This window comes from Gasterosteus aculeatus, chromosome 6 (assembly GCF_964276395.1).
Source record: "Gasterosteus aculeatus chromosome 6, fGasAcu3.hap1.1, whole genome shotgun sequence".
NCBI lineage: Eukaryota > Metazoa > Chordata > Actinopteri > Perciformes > Gasterosteidae > Gasterosteus > Gasterosteus aculeatus.
Genome location: NC_135693.1, coordinates 8153510 through 8170889, shown reverse-complemented (window position 1 = coordinate 8170889; position 17380 = coordinate 8153510). Strand labels below are relative to the sequence as shown.

The window sequence follows — 17380 nt, the reverse complement described above, 5'->3', positions numbered from 1 at the left end:
ATTTAATGCATTCAATGAAGTCAAGTCCAAGAGGGAAGCAATGCCATAAAACGTTTCCGTCCACGCTGCTCCTCAGTAGCAGCATCCTTTCTAGGAAGAAAAACCACAAGTTGCACCCAAATAAACAACTTATGGGTTGTCGGACGGCCCTGGAAATGTCAGCCGCGCTGTATGTAACGGGACAGACACTGCTTTGATAAACATGCTCAGCAGAATGATAATGTTCTAAGGGGTAATTTAATCAGAATGGGCTGTATGTCACTTCCTAATAGTGGGAACTTTGCTGTGATTTATCGGTGTTTGCTGAGTGGAGGGAGACGGAACAGACGGCCCCAGATTAAATAGGGCATGGCTGGAAAAGATTCTTCACGCTTTCAGGGAGAAACATTTATCACAGGCTGATGATTAGTATTATTAGCACAGGTGCAGTTACAGTAAACACCAGAGACTCCCATTTTGTCCTGAAAAGGAGCAGCAGATAAAGAAGGAGGGGAAATGAGCCGGGGTGCGTCTCCCAAAGGTGTTTAGTCTACGGTGCTGTAAGATCCACTGAAGGTTTCTAGAAATCTAATGCTGAAATAAACATGTGAAGCCGTTGCCACAAAGTCAGAAGCAACAACGGCCCGAGTCTCTGGTGGTTTGCTGTCATGCTTGTAAAATGAATATTAGTCTCTCATCAAGTCATTTAACTTTGTTGTCCGGTTGATTAGCTACTTATCTTTTATTGAGGTAGTAATTCACAAGGGGGAAACTATGATGTCATTATGTCGGAAGAATCGCATCCATGGAAAAGCTGCTTCATAAAATTATGACAAACAAGAAAAATATTATGAGATGAAGCCTCTAGAGTCCTTAACTTGTCTGAGTGGGTTTGCATGACCTTGAGTGCACTGATAACTTTCATTTTGGCTTTGTGAGACCTGTTGTAGTCATTCATGGTTTTCAATTAAGGCTTCAGTCTTAAACAAAGGCGTGAATACTGTCTCCTAGAATAAACATGATATATCTAATAGTTTTAAAGGAGACAGGAATATGATCTAAATCCGATTCTCCTTTATTAGAGTGCAAACCTTGGACCGTAACGGGGAAGAAACAACTCAATATCAATCAATTTATAAATATTATCTGTCTATCTGGGGACACCAACTGAGTTCAGGGAACTGCTTGACGGCAAAATACAACGTTACAGATTCCGAGTGTGGACAAGGTTAAGCAGGGACTTGTGATGTTATTAAAGGAGTGAAGGCGTATGGATTCACCGGAAACAAGAGGCCGCCAGGCCGGTGTGGCAGAAGCAATCAAAGAACGAATAAATGGCAGCGCTCTGTGTTGTTCTGTTGAAGCTGGAGTGCACACGAGAAGTGCAGAAAAGTGCCCGGTCATTGTAGAGGCAGAGAGCCGGCTAAGTGTGCTCCAAACAGTCGCAATCCAGTTTTAGATTAGAGAGTAATCAAACGTCTGCCGGCGTCTTGATGCTGCATGGATACCGTTGCGTCTCCACACCATCACAGTGGGCTGGGTGGAGGCAGGACTCCAAAGGCTGAAATATGTAGAGAGAAACACTTCTGCATGAATCCCAAATGACCCTCATTTATCTGGAGGGAGCAGTTAGCCAAATGGTAGACCAAAATATTTCTTTGCTCAATGGGATTAAACAGATTTAAGAGTTACAAATGTATGCAGTATTCATTGAGCACAGTGGAAATTGCTGCATGCATGTTAAAGGGAAGCTGATTCTTCTGCATGAGTGTACGGTTGAAGTTCAAGAAACAATTTCCCACTTATAATCAACAAAGTGTAAAAATAAAAAGAGGCAACTGTTTTGACAGCAACATGATAAAATGAAATGTTGGCCCTCCTTTCTTTTATCCAAATATGATTTATTATTTAAAGCCTATACTTCAGTAGATCAGTGAATAATAGGGAGGGGTAGAGAAGCACAATAGTAAACAGTAAAAGTTTTAAAAGTGTCAGTCTAAATTAGCCCAAAGGCAAGAAAACAAAAGTGGGTAAGAGATTTCAGATGAAACTGGAGAATCAAAAAGTTCCTTTGGGACAAGAGCTTTCTCAAGCCAACCTCAAGCTGGATTTCTCCAATATCTTCTAGGTTTACTGTAAGAGGTAGGGCTGAAACGTGCAAAATAACCCGTGAGGCCTTTGCTAAACGCTACTCATGTGGAACGAAAATATAGTGTCTATAGAAAAAAGCAGTCACCTTGTATCAGATGTGTCACACAGAGAATGAGGTGTTGTAATACATGTAGTAATACATTTTACAAATTGTTAATATTTGTCTATTTTTTGTTTGAGTTTTTGAAATATACCCAGTAATATTTGTAGAATAAGATATCTGCGCAAAATGTGTGCTTTTCCTGCCCGTTCTCTGCATGTCTCAGCTGGGCTGGGGCCAAATCAATCTGGGTCTAAGAAGCAGTTTAGCCAATTACTGATTAAAGATATAAATGAGTGACATATAACTTAGCCAATCAGCGTCCTAAAATAGATCCAGTCTTGGCCCTGCGCTGCGCTCTCATCAGGGCGAGACTCGCGAGCCGCCCATTTAACGACATGACCAGGCGAGCACGAGCAGTGTTCTTCCAAGAAAAGCAAACCCAAACTCGTTAAAATCTCTCCTCCAAGACCCGTTTGAAAGAAGAACTTTGGCGGAGAAAATTGGCGGACCCAGATCAGCCGGACCTCACAACGGACTGGTGTGAAAGAGAAGCCGCACATGCAAAGGTTCCGTAGAGACGCTTTAACTAGCTGGATGCAGTCGTGCTAGCGCCGTGATTTGCTTCCCATGCTTGCCTTTTGAATATACAGGGACGGATCCAGCATGGACAGATCCGGAGTAAGGGAGATGAACTTAGCTGGAAAAAATAAGAAAACACGAAAACACCAGAACACACTCCGTCCAAGCCCGCTGTATCAGGGAAAGTTCGCACTGAGGAAACACAACAAGGACGTTTTGTCGGGCTTTTAAATTGGCCTTTTGTCAACACACTGATAATATATATATATATATATATATATATATATATATATATTACGATAGAGATCAGAGCTATCTTTATCATCCCAACATAAAAGTTAAAATCCACCATCTGGTGGATTTCAACTTTGTATTTCGTATGTTGATATTGTAACTTCGTATGTTGATATTTAGGAGGATTATGGAAAATACTTAAGATTCCACTCTCTACTTTTCACCATCCTTAGTGTGCACTTTCCCCGCTTGTTAAATGTTCCCTCTTAAACCCTGAAAAACCCAAATAAAAAAATAAAAACGCCCCAAATTAAAATGTAAAATGCTCATTTTTTGTACGCTCTCAGCTTAAGTCCCTGTTTAAGAAAACCACTCTGGACAATTCTCAACCCATTTGTCATCGCATCAGCTCCCAGCAACAAAGATGGCTTTTTGAACCGTTCGATATCTCTTTACCAGACACAGCGCTGCTAATGTGCTTTACAACGCTTTAAAAAGCAAATGTTCACAGGTGACCTAATGATGTCTGTATCTGCAAAGGACAAGGATGACGCACGGAATAATGAACACCATTACAGAGATTTCAGCTTTCGACGTGGCATAAAACAACCGCAGATGGAAAAGAGACACGGTGCAACGATTCTGAATACCAAAAGGAGTAAAATACATACAGTTTCTATTAATTTCAATGTATCAAATGATGATAGTGGGATTTCCACTCACTGCAATTATTCGGGAACGCATACACCATCTTAACTTATTGCTTTAGGAATGGCACATTCTTAAAACTAAATACTAAAAATGAAACAATTATTGACAATGACGCCAGACATATGGTCATAAAAATGTGACTTAGCTCGTTACACTTGACAACATATTTTCATTTGATCATTAATCTATGAACAGATGAGGATCTTGTCTAACATTAGGTTAAATAGACAATTTCCCTGTCATATTGATGCAATAGGACTCTGTTTTTTGGAGTCTTTCCGCTATGGTAGGTGGGTAATTACTGTCATTGATTAATAATCCTTGGCCAGCCCCATAATAATCTGTCCCACATGTGCTCGGCCCTCTTAAAGGAAAGGCTCATTTGCCCCTGGAACGTCTAAACTGCTTAGAAGAATGTAATGGAGAGCAATTTTCTTGTCTCGCTAAAAAAGGCGAAAAAAAATCAAGATGGGGCGGGTAAGCTCAGTCATTTTCCATTCCCTCAGCACATCATATCTCCAAACAAGGACAACTCTGATTTCAGATCAAATGCTCCTCTTCCTGCGAGCAATAAGTAGTTTCCCAGAAACTAAGGAAGCATTTTATTGCTTTAAAACTTATTAGAGTATTATCTTTAAACTGCGATTTGTCAATTTCTCACATAAAATAACAAAATTGCTCGGCATAATCCTTCGTTGAATGAAATATAATACACCATGGGTGATATATTGAAATAACCCTTAAAGACTCCATAAATGCGGTGGGATCAACAGAAATGGCTATTTTCACCAAATGGATCACTTAGTTCCAAGCATTGTTGGCAGTCCTGATATTGCAGTCCTGATGTGACTGCTGGGAAGCCAAACACAAATCCCTATAATAATAATAATAAAAAGCAAAGTGATTCAGTTTGCTCTACATTACTCAGGGCTGAGATTTCCTTATTTCCAATTGCATGCAGTGGACTCTATTTCAGAGAAGCGGCCCTCACAGAACAATACAATCCTCTTGTGAGATTATGTTTATTGAAGATTGTGAAAAGCACACTAATTATTCAGGCAAATCTTGGATGAGAATGCCCAAATTAGAGATACCTGGCGTTGCCAAGAAGTAAACGGTAAGTGGTCCATCTGCCTGTGCGCTCCTCTGTCTTTGAGGAGGAGACGTGCCACCATCTGCAGATCTGTGTCAAAGGAGGTAATTTTGCCTGCAGTGGGAGTACACATGTGTACAGGAAGGCACGCTTTCGTCACATTTTGGAGATGCATGTAAAAAAGCACATCATAATAGTAATAATCTTGGTGAAAAAGTAAACATTTACTAATAACATTTTTACTCAGAATAAAATCCAAGTGTGTGCGTGCGTGAAATTAAAGAAATAATGTTTATTTAGACTACTTGCTCCATATGTGCTATTTGTCACTTCAGTGCCACTTTAACCATTTAAATATTTTTGAATTTGAGACTACAAAAAAAAGTGCAAACAGGCCAAAAGTTATAACAATAATATTCTTTTCACATTTTGAAGACAAGACAATGACAAGTGAAAGCCAATCCATCCACAACTGCAGTGCAGTTCTCAATCGGGCAGATTTGTCCATTTGTGTTTCTGAGTAGACTGTAGACAGAGTAGCTTTTTAACAGCTTATGAATTACATTATGTTCCTGCCGCTTCGATAGCCACCTCTGTTGATTATCATGATGATCCATTTACTCTGAGATATCTTAAGAGGCTGAAATGAATCATTAGATTATACAAATGTTACAATAATTCAATGTTAACCATTTTATGTATTTAGCTTCAGCCACAGCAGCTGGCAGTTAATGTGAAATTACATTTCATTCAAACCACTACATGTTTACCATGTCAATGCAAGCTTTATATCATTGCAAGCTTTTATCCTTTTGTGCTCCGGCTCCATGCAGCAACTATGAATTTAGGGGAATTCAAAATTGTGAAAATCATGTTTTGACATGTTTGTTTTGTGTTGAGGGGGTGGACAGACTATTTGAGAATTCATAAACCAAATAGGTTGTTTGCTGTCACGGGAGCGTTATAATGTGTGTGTAGGTGGAACATAAAAAAGAAACGTAATTCAATGGAAGAAGAACAAAATCCAAACTGATGATAGACTTCTACGTCTTGTCAGAACTGAGCGCTCACGAAAAAAAGTCGAGCGGTTGTCAGTTTCCAAGAGTAGACGAGTGAGAGAGAGCGAGAGAGAGAGAGAGACAACGCCGGTGATGACAGTGATCAAAGTTGGAAGATAAGAAGATAATACAGGCCGGGTGTAAAGATAGCTCTAATATGAAATAACATCGGGCTCAAAATTCAGCTGACTGCTCCCGGTGAAGAAGTACACAATCTATGATGATTTACCAGCACAGGGAAGGTGTTTGGCCCAGAGATAATTACACTAACAGCACGCAGTGGCAGTGTGATTGCTCCCAGGTGACATTGCAGGTTATTAAATTGTCATGGTGCACCCTGTTTCGCCGCCGCAGATGCTTGAACTGGATGCCCACAAGACTGACTCACAGTTTATCTGCTCCATTTGTTTGACATCTTTACGACATACCGTATTAACACAGCCTAATTTCATCTGGGCCTCGACGTCTTCTCTTGGCTGTCTCGTGGAAATCCTTCGGGGGTTAGGTTAGGACCGCTGGGACGTTTGTCTCGACCGAATTACACCCAGTGACATTTATTCCATCCTATCGTGTTTTCCATTTCAAGTTGGCCACAGAAGAAGCTTGTCTTTTAACTTTTAAAGTTGTGACGCACGTTATACCGACGATTATCAAAAGAAATTGGCTCAGAAGTGTTTCAATCATGAGAGGCACATACAAAATGCGACACAAATGTTCGTTGAACATTTCTTTCTTACGTTACATAAATGATAGAGAAAAACAAAAAGTGTGGTTGCTTCTCTGATCATTTATGGCATGACGGTGCAAGAGTTGTGTGATCCTTTAACAGAATAAATCAGGGATGAAAAATCAAATTCAAATCAAGAAACAAATAGGTCCCTTTATGCCTTTCTTTGTGTATAGAGGACACTCCCATTCACCTATACATAAGCACCAATCACATTAATTATCCTTCAAATAACAAGGCCCCCCATTTAATACTAATTAGTTTCCAAAACTAGTAAATTATGATTCAACTGCTTTTATTTTGGACATTAAAAGCATCCCAATCCCACGTTTTGAAGTGGACGCTAATGACCCCAGTCATTATCTGCAGGTGTGGAAGTGTGCATGTGTGTGTGTGTGTGTGTGTGTGTGTGCGTGCCCTCCTGCAGTGTGCGTGTGTGTGTGTGTGTGTGTGTGGGTGCAGTTAATTTCGCACTTCTTCATAGAAACTATGACCTTGTTGAAAATGTGATGTGTGCACACAAGAATCGCAATAACCTGCTGCAAAATAAAACGGCAGTGATTTTCTGCTTCAGTGGAATGCCAGAGGAGTCCAGCAGCTGGTTCGGCTGCATTAGGTTTGAATAAATTAGGCTATTATATAAAAAAAAACCAATATCAATTAATGCTGTAACGTTTACCACTAAATCTTAATGTTCACCCACTGCCGGGTGATGCAGCCCTGTAAGGCGGCCGCTTTGATTAGAAAATACTCCTTCGAGGCATTGGAGCACACAACGAAACAAACAGAAGAAACAACAGGTACTCACATTTTGCAGGGAGATCATAGCCGCAGGTGATCTTGGCCTTGCCGGTTTCACAGCCATTTAGTGAATGGCACTCATCATACAGACAGGACCCCGCTGCTTTGTGTATGCAGCCATCCACTGAAACACAACACAGACACACAAAGGGAGGTTAGGCCTACGAGGAGGAACAAGAGCGCGCAGGTTCCGACACAACACATCTCGCGCTAACTGGGCTAATTTGCGGTTTGTCTGCCTCATCATGTCCAGACAAACAAGCTTTCGCAGGAAACCAGCCCAAGAATAGTGGTAAAGTTATGTTCATGACACCCGAGTGTGTATTTTCTCAGACGATCGCGTCGACTCTGCATCTCCTCTCTGTTGAGCTGCCCCTGCTGCTGGTAAATATTGACGGGGTTGGGAATTAAATTAGCTGGGCCGGGATCTAATAACGCCTCCACACACAGTGAAAATGACACTGTTCTTCCTGTAATCCTTCTCCACTGTCAACACCGATATACCGCCGGATCATTAACTGTATTGTTCTGCCCGGGGATCGCAGTCTCGTATCCATCCTGTCCTCCGAGGCTGTTACAACGTCGTTCTGTGTTCTGATTCTGTCGCGCTCTCCTTTGATGCGCGTGTCCCGGTTCCACGGAGACCCCGTGTCTCCCGCCCCCACCCCCCCCCAAGGTTTTAATTTTACCGGGTTAAGGCCGTGATGCACTTGATTGATGGCACGTCTCACACAAGGAGGCGGATAGATAGAAATCCACATTATCCGGATCTGAAAGCCTGACAACCCTCCACGAGCAGGTTATCAATCACACTGAAACATCATAAAATTCTCCTCAAGTTGTTGTGTAGAAATCCTCACAAGCCACCACAGGATAACAGAGCCAGGACGAGGAACAGCAGCGGCTGGAAAAACAGATGTGCCTTTTTCGTGAATGTCTCATCGTAAAGATTTGGCCGATTTGAAGGAACACGTCTCTGGTTTTATCCATCAAAGCTTAAATGGTTGAGGGTTAAGATCGCCTGCAGGAGAACCACTGTTCACATGTACTGAGCTGATGAAGAAAAAAGTACTGCGGAACCGAGCTGAATTTTTACTCCGGATAAAAGAAAAAAGAGACTCTAATCACTATCTTCCCGCCTAAAGTAATTATTCACATACAGCATCAGGAACAAGAAGGAAAAAAAACAGAAAAAGGATCAAATTTGGTTATACACTATCTGCAAAAATGTGCTTTGCTTCACATCGTCAACACAGACAAAAGGTCTTTTGAAGAAGAACGGCCTCTTTCCTTTCAATCTCAATGACAACAGCTGGGCGGAAGATTTTTCCGGCTCTGTCAATCATCTATAATGGACTAAGGGACAGGCAGCTGACAGAGACGAATCCTGATGGCTTTTCAAAAAAAGTAACATGAGTGTGACAATGATGTGGATATGAGGAGGTATCAGTGAACAGTGGAAGCTACTTAACGCAGCGCGGAGCAGATGCACCGCTGGCTGTAGGCTCGGCATCTTCATAACATCCACTGTGCAAACAAGATTGTCCATGATCATCAGCCACACTTATTTGCATCATAATTGCTTCTTAACATCGCTAAATGGCTGAGCTGAGAGCTCGAGGACAGCATGCTTCTCGTTTATATCAACATACACACTCCTGCCATAAAACACAACTTTGAATCGTCTTCTGTCTTTGGCTCAGGCGCCACATGAGAAAAGATCCAAGCAGCTAAATGGATTCACCTGATCTGCGTCTGTTTCTAATGTCTTCATTCCAGCTGATAGGCTTTACATTAAGTGTTAGTCTAAGTTGAATTGATCAACTTGTCCACAGGCCTCAGTCATTAAAGTTGTATGATCCCAGACGCGGAGTTCTAATGTGGTTGAAATGTGTTAATTAAAATCATTAAAACTTCATTAATACTTTTCTTGCTATCCTCTTTTTGTCTTTGCGTAATATATATTTTTTAATATAACCTATGAATTTGAATGCATTTCCAATTTAGTCTTTAATGTTTCTATGCATAAACCTTTGAATACAGTTTTCCCTTTGCAATGTGATGTGGATCATTAAGAAAAGCTTGATGGCTATTGGATGGATGCAATCGTATTGGTTGTAGAAGGCAGCTGCTCCTTTCAATGGAAGTAATAGCTACGGTAAACAAAAAATGGCCTCCCCTCCATCCGGCAGCACGTTGATATCAATGTCTGTTCTACTCTCCTTCCGTTTCTTTGCCAGAGTAAAAAAAAGCATGAGCTTGCATATTCTTCTCAGGCAATCATGCAGGCGCACAAAAAGAAGGAAAATAGATACAAATGTTCTGCATTATATTGGTCAACAAATAAAAAGCGACAAATACAAGGAATATTTATTTGCTTTGATTTATTATGTTGCATAGTAATGGCTGTTTTGTGAAAACACTTTGGCACAACCTGAAATCAGCTGAGAGACAGTTGAACAGCTGGAAACGGGGATTTCTTTCATGCTCGTGTGAGGCCAGCCAAGTTATGAAAATGTAATAATGCCCTCCTCCAGTTTGCAGTGTTCCCTCAGGAGTCCATTCCCCCCCAGAAGCCTCCTCTGATCACAACCAGGCACGGCTGAACTCTTACCTATGAGCACCTTGGGAACGCAGCCAGCAAAAGCGGGGCTGCTTCTGTGTTTCATCTCAGCAGCCGAAGGGTAAGATTGTAGATAATACTTTCAGCTTCCATTTCACAGCCCCTCCTGTTCATGGTTGCATAAGCAACGGTGACCACGGAAGACTTTTTTAGATACCGCGGCGTGCGTCACTGTGCTTGTAGTGTCAGCGGGTCCCCACAAGCCCGGGAATCTGCTCCCAGTGCCAGTAAATAGAGAACCAGATGCCGAACTCATCTCAGCTGATTGCCAGAGCCTTGCATGCTGCTGCTATAGATTTGATTTACCTGCTTCGCGGAATAGGTGGAGTGCCACAGATGCATGGTGGGTAATGTGCGCCTTTGATAAAGATGCATTCGGGGGCTTGAGGCCAGAGAGACAGAGTGAGGTTTCATAATGTACTTTGTCATTTCAAATTCAATAGCACACTGGGTTTAAAGGCGATCGAAACGTGATTGTGAAGTTTTCCGAGTCAACAAAACCTGAGGGAAGTGAAGATATGACCCACGTGCTATTTGGCCATCATTTGCTTTTGCATTTAAGTGGAATTTCAGCATTATTCCCTGAAGATTTCTACATTGTTGAAGCCTGCAACATTAGAAAGGCAGACTCAGATTCTCATTAAGTACGACTGGCCTTTACATTCACTTCAGAAAGGAGGACAAGTCAGCTCACCCTCCTGTCTCAAAGACACAAAGGATTCGACAAATCCTAAACAATTGTGAATTTTGCACGTGGTCAGCTAATTCTGGTTATCTGCAAATTAAATTATCGGGTAAACCTCATTCAACTGGAATTTTGCCGCGAGAGGAAAGTTCCACTTATCTCATTATCATTCCTGTGTCATGTTCATATTCAATAGTTCTGAATAGAAAACCACGATGTCCTTGTTCCTTTTCTCCGTTCTACTTGGACGCAATAATTGTATCCAAATGCAAAAAAAAAAGTGCTCCCATCCTGAGAGGAGGTGATGCACGTGCTTCGCATCACCGAAAGGTGATCAACGCAACCTCTCTGATCTCACAGCTTCCAGTCACATGACAAGCAGGAGCCCTAACGTGCTCGGTCAGCTGTGCCACGCACCACTAGTGGTGCCAAGTGCCATGTTTTTACTCCTGTTGAGGCCATTTCATTTAACAGGCTTAATATTCAGACGGCCGGCGTCTGCCTCCGTCCACCCCACTCCTGGGCTTCCTCGGCCGCCGATGAAAAATACAGCAGTTAATTTATCTCCCTCTCCCTCTCTGCAGCCTGCCACTGCTCCGGGGAGGACCTATGTGGGACAGAACATGTATTCATCTTCTCCGATTGCCATGTTCAGAGAAAGCTTCCCCGAGCAGCCCCTCCGCCCAGCTAATGAAGATAACTTTTTGTGGCGGCTGGACGGCATCCCTCTGAACTCATAATGGGAGCAAGCAGAGCAAGGGACAGAAGGAGAGGCCACATTGAGAGAGACAAAGGAGACGAGTGTGTGTGCATGTCAGGGTGCGTGTCAGTCCAGAGCAGTTTGAATTAGTTACTCAGCTGTAACCTTGGCTCCCGCCATTGTTGGAGACACCTCTGCCCCGTCCTCTCAGGGCTCCGTTCCCACATGCATAAAGGGACTCAGCAAAAGCTCTGCTTTCTCTCCCGGGGGCTTCCGTCAGGCAGCCCGAAAAAACCAAACGGCTTTCAATCGCTCCCTCAGACACAATGAATACCTGCTCTGCTCCCATTACAATACCCTGCTTTTCAGAAATAGTGTCAGCTGCAATTTTCTCTCCTAATTATTTTCCGCTCCTCCGGGGTTAGGTTCAGGGCTGGAGCCAGAGGAGGCAGGACGGGCTGAGCAGGAGGGGGGAGGTTCTACCTGGCTGGATATAGAGAAGTCTGGATGTATGTCCATGATCTCACAGAGGGGAGTAGATGTGGTCATTACACACTGATCCACTGAGATCTCACATACGCTTCTTGTGCACAGGTCCGTAGGGACTAAAACTTTTATCAATGCTCTCTCACACCAGGAGGTGCAGTTCCCACACAAGAGCGAACCGCTCTCGCCATTTTTTTTTTTGTGGTATCCGCGGTAACTATCTTTCCTAGGTCCTCGCGGCACTTCAAAGCCCCGTCACACTGCCACCTCTGTGATTTACGACGCCATTTTCTTCTCAACTAATTTTTCAGAAGGAGATAATGGCATGGATTAGTTGCTAATCAAGTGCCAATCATAGGTTTGGCTGCACTAAAACGTCAGGTGGAAAGTGTTCAAGCCGTTGTGGCAAGTCTCCTGTGACGGTGGATTATGTGTCCTAATCACAGCAATTTCGGATGCAACAGGAACAAGATCTCGCTCTGCACTGTAACCAAGTTCCCAGGGAAGGATAATAACCTCTATTTTTCCTATTATACGCCCGGTAAACAGGGGATTTGGGATAATAGAATGCCAGGCAGACAGTCACAGATTTTACCCTCCAAAGTGACATAAAATACCTGAGGCTTGCATGACTCACAATTCCCACTGCGATGTGAGCAGGAACGAGCATAAATGACACAACAATCCCGATCTTAAGCACTGACGAGGAGATCTGTGCTTCGGTGCCCTCGAGCGAGCCAGTTGCTCAATAGCATCTAAATCATTTCTGTTCACTGAACAGATCCAAACAGCTGAGACAGTTAGCTTTATTAGATCATGTGTAGAGACAACCAGTCATGGTTTTTATTGCAGGACGTAATCTTTTTCTGTTGTTCCTTTAAAAATATGACATTCATATATTAACTGCCGAACAAAGACACAACTACTGACAACATTCACCTTTCCACCTCCTGCTTAACTACATTTATTGGTTTGTGTTAGTCAGAATAACCCAACATACGTGTAATTACAATGTGAGATATGCTAAACATTCCACACAATTAACGTGTAGATCTGTTGATCGTGTTCACATCAAGCCAGCTCGCTTTAAGCTGTCTGCAGACAGGTTTAGTGAAGTCATGTCATTTGTTAGTGTACTTTATTAATGGCCGTAATCATCAGTGGAGTCTGGTAACTTGAAGACACTCGGGAGGACAGGATTAAATCCCTTAATATAATTCTATTGTTTTAAGATATTTCTCTTCTCTTGCTCTCCCATTTATGTTTGTACGCCGGTGGATCCAAACAGCTGACGGCGAGGCCCGAGGCTACAAAGCTGCTCCAAGGAGGAACGTTTTACATAGTGGTAAAATACAGGAATCAACACTGTCAGGTGATCGTACCAGGCAGAAATAGTCATATATACACACACACACACACACACACACACACATTAGGTAAGTTAACTTCTCAGTAGCCCTTTTTTAAATCATTCGATCCCAAAAGTTTCAAAACGCCCTAATAGCAGAGTTACTTTCCTTGCTTCGCCTTTCCTCCGTGCATGGTGCTGCTGTTTAAGCGTTTAAATCGGAGTTTCAAAGAAGAGTTTTCCCACAAACACAGACACGGAATAAGCTACTTCATAAATGATGCAGAGAACTGGTAATGGTCTATTTTCATTTTCAGTTGCTGCTCTGCCTCTACGGACCTCCCTTGGTATGCATTCTCCTTAAAACTGCCGTTAAAAGCTAGGGTTGGATTTGAGGCTGCGGGGCTGAAGTCAGACATGCGGGAGCAAACACTCGTTATGCTGCTGTTCCCAGGACCGTAAAGGAATGCCAGGTTAAGTTACCCCAGCTCATGTGACACTGTTGTCGGAAACCTGGAGTCTGACAGCTGTGGACAACTCGGTGCCGAACCCCAACCGTGTTTAACTTCCTTGGACAATAGTGCCGGCCCCGGCCCCCACATTTAAACATGTTGTTTTAACCGCTCCGTCTTGTTGTTGCAGCGTTCCCTGTCTGAACAACCTGAAGTACACCGTCTGCATTCTTCACGTGGCGTGAGTACTGCTTTTACTGCACTGGAGTCCCCTGACCTGCAGATATTCAACACAATCAGACAGAGTATCGAGGCGGACTTATCCAAATTAGAGGTGACAAGCTGCCCTGCGTGGTTTCCAGGCCCCTTTATTCATTTGCCTGCCGTAGCTATTATGATTTGGATTTTCCCACTGTGCAAGGTATGTACGTGCATCTGTGATGTGCATTGTTGTTTTTGGTCAACTGCCTGGCTTAATACCGGTGTGTCACACACACACACACACACACACACACACACACACACAAACCTCCTCTTACAGCTCCCTCTCTTTGCTGCAATATCACACTCTTTTTTCACCTTTGACTCCTCAGCCGGTCTCTTATAGCGAGCAGGCACTCTGTCAATGTTGCCATTATCGCCTCGTCACCCAGGTTAGATTACCTTTGCCACCCCGAGTTTTACTATCACTGCCACAGGAAAGAGAGCGGGTGAAGTCAAGCGGCAGTAGACGGCAAGGTTTGAGAGACTCTCAGATCGCTCTTTCCCAGCAAAACCAATCCACAGTGCAATGTGTGTGTGTGTGTGTGTGTGTGTGTGTGTGCGTTCTTTCAGGAACTTAGTTATTAACGCTCATGTAAATGCAGCTTCACACCACAATGTATATTAATAAAGAAACATTTCTCACTTATGTCTTTCATGTCATAATTGCCTACGATTTAAATTGCTTCTGTAATTGAAACCCGTCACCCATTTCGCTTGGTTTTTTGGGTTTGTGGAAAGAATCAAAGCATTTCCGTACAGCTTGAAACATTATTAACAAAAACAACATGACATGTGGTTCATTCCTCCCTGTAAGGGAGTCTGACATCAAAGAGACCCCAAGGCGGGGGTTTAAAAGAGCCGAGCATCTCTTGGAAGAGGTAGTGAACGCGTAACTCACAACCACCAGGAAGCATCTCCTATCAACAAGCGCCTCTCTCAGTGGGTGAGGAGCCACTCGCCTGCCAGAGAACGATAAAAAACTAAACGTGCCTTTTCCTAATTATCAAAGTATGATTCCGCTGCTGACCAGTGATGGCTCCCCGGGTGGACTACATCAAGAGTCAGAACCAGATTTGAATTATTGATTGGATACATCATGCTTTGACTTCTCATGTAAAACCCTTCCACATCCATCACTACTGAGACCCGGAGACTTTTACGTTTGGAGTGTAACTTCAATACAATATACTGTATGGTAACAACGCTGTATTAGTCAGACATGTTTTTCTCAGTGCACCTAACGGCCGGTTATATTTGGAATCAATAGAACACACACACACACACACACACACACACTTTCATCGGGACATAATTAAATGTCGCCTCCTGAAGAAATTGCCCTCTTTGAGAAGCCAGGCCTAATAAGGGACACAGTAATGTTGAGAAAACATGCCGAGAAAACACAACCCCCAGAGCGAACCTGGCCAATTTCATCACAAATTACTTCCCTGGACAAAGTTCATCTTTGAGTTGCCTGAGAGAGCCCGCTGAATGATGGTAAAAGATACTATTTGTAAGAACAAACTGGCTTGAGCTAAAACACAACCACTTTGTTCCATGCATACACGCCCTAAGAAGCAACAAGAGAAGACAAGGCCAGATAAATGTATGCAATTATTGAGCAATCTGAATAGCAAGCTTTAAGGCCGGTGAGGAGAGAAAACATGCACGGCTGCTGCTTCAGACGCTTGAATCTTCAGGCCAAACTCTGTGGCAAGTCTATAATTGCAGAAATGAAGAAAGATGGAGCCATTCAATGAAAGGCCACTGCCCTGGATTAAAATGCATGAACAGATGTTGCTATTATACATGGTTCTTTGGGTGTGCTGGTGCAAGGCGCTTCTTCAGCAAAGCCTACAGCCTTGTACAATACATTAACATTCGCAAAGTAGCACACAAAGCATGTCAAAAACCACAGAGAAAGAGATTTTTATTTCTTGATGTTTTACCTGAAAAGTATGGATGTTGGAATTCCTGCAGCAAATCAAGGGCTATGACCGTGTGAGGTTAAATGCCTGGGAACGTTTTTGCGATATTTCCAGGAGCGAGAAACATTTTGACAAGCGTAAAACAAAAGGAGCTTTTTTTCTTGTTACACTGTTTTCTGCTTTTGACTTGTTGGCACTACAGTTCAGACGGCGTTAATGTCCAAGCTTAAGCTCATAACCTCCTCACCGCTGTCCACCAACAACCCGCTACCTAATCACAAACGTGAGTGTAATAAGCACTGTATGCACTTTGGAAATCAGACACAATGTTGGCTAGCACAATGCAAAACTTGCACACATGCTATTAGTACTGAAACTTCAAACACAGCCCATAAATTATACTTAGAGATGACTATTTATTATCTGATTTAGCACAGCTGATGATGCTGAGAGATGGGAGTAATATTTGTTAGGATCTTGCTGAACTGTGCATGTGTGTGGTATCGAACATATGGTGAGTTACCTTCAGTCACTGCTACAGTGGAGGTCATTTTTAAAAGCAGAGGAGAATTTGTGTTGTACACTCTAGTTGTCCTTATTTGTTTTTATTTACTGTTTGCATCCAGTTTTTCTTCATTGCACCCTCTCACTTCGTGCTGCTGCTACTTCAGCCCAATTTTGAAAGAAAAAAAAAAGGCTGCTGCTGCGCCTCTTGATAATAGGTCAGTTGTCTTTATTGGATTTCTAAATTGATGAATTTACTGTAACAAGACTAAGCAAAGTCTGGCTGATACAGCAGTCTGTGATAAGAGCAAATGCCACAGCTATCTTACTGGGAGAGGAGTGCCATTTGGTATCGAGTTAAATAACTCTGTAATATAAATATTTTAAGATACAAGAAGGACGCACGTACATTATGCTATAATGTATTTTATGAAAAATAGAGGGGCTTTCTGTCCAATTGTGCAGCAGACAACATATCTCAACATTTACTGACAACAAATGTTAAAAGTACTAAATATTCAGTAGCAGTTAATCAGTAGAGTATGCAAGATACACTTTACACTGCTGACTACTGGGTTTACTGCAGGTCTTTTTACATGTACTTTGCTGTTTTATGTCGCTGCACTAAATAAGTTTTATCTGTGCATCCCGTGGGGGAAGAAGCTGGAGCTGAAGACACTTAAAGTTAAATTATGCATGCAAGAGTTTTTCATCAAAAACATCACTGTGATGTCTTTGTGAAAAAAGGGAGAAGCTTGAAAGAATAACGATTAAGCCTCAAAATCAATACAATGATAGGTTAGTGCATTTCTTTTCTTTGAAAAGAAATTACCAGAGAGTTCTCCAAGATCATTATCCCTTTTCCATCATGGTGAAACAGTAAACAAGATGATTAAAGTTAGAGGAAATTTAATCAAATCTGTGGAAACTGCTGGTGGGCACAGCATGATCATTTGTCTTATTTTCCTCACTAAAATATATTTTAGGGTCAGTGGATTATATGATTTCTACACA

The 17380-nt window shown here is 42.4% G+C and overlaps 1 protein-coding gene across 2 annotated transcripts in view; it reads right to left on the bottom strand.

The window, feature by feature from the left end:
* Positions 1–17380, bottom strand: part of macrod2 (mono-ADP ribosylhydrolase 2) — a 345335-nt gene that overhangs the window by 194266 nt on the left and 133689 nt on the right. For both annotated transcript variants that reach the window (XM_040179258.2, XM_040179259.2), the window contains exon 5: positions 7384–7500. In XM_040179258.2, the coding sequence (XP_040035192.1) occupies positions 7384–7500 (117 nt within the window). The remainder of the gene's footprint in view (positions 1–7383; positions 7501–17380) is intronic.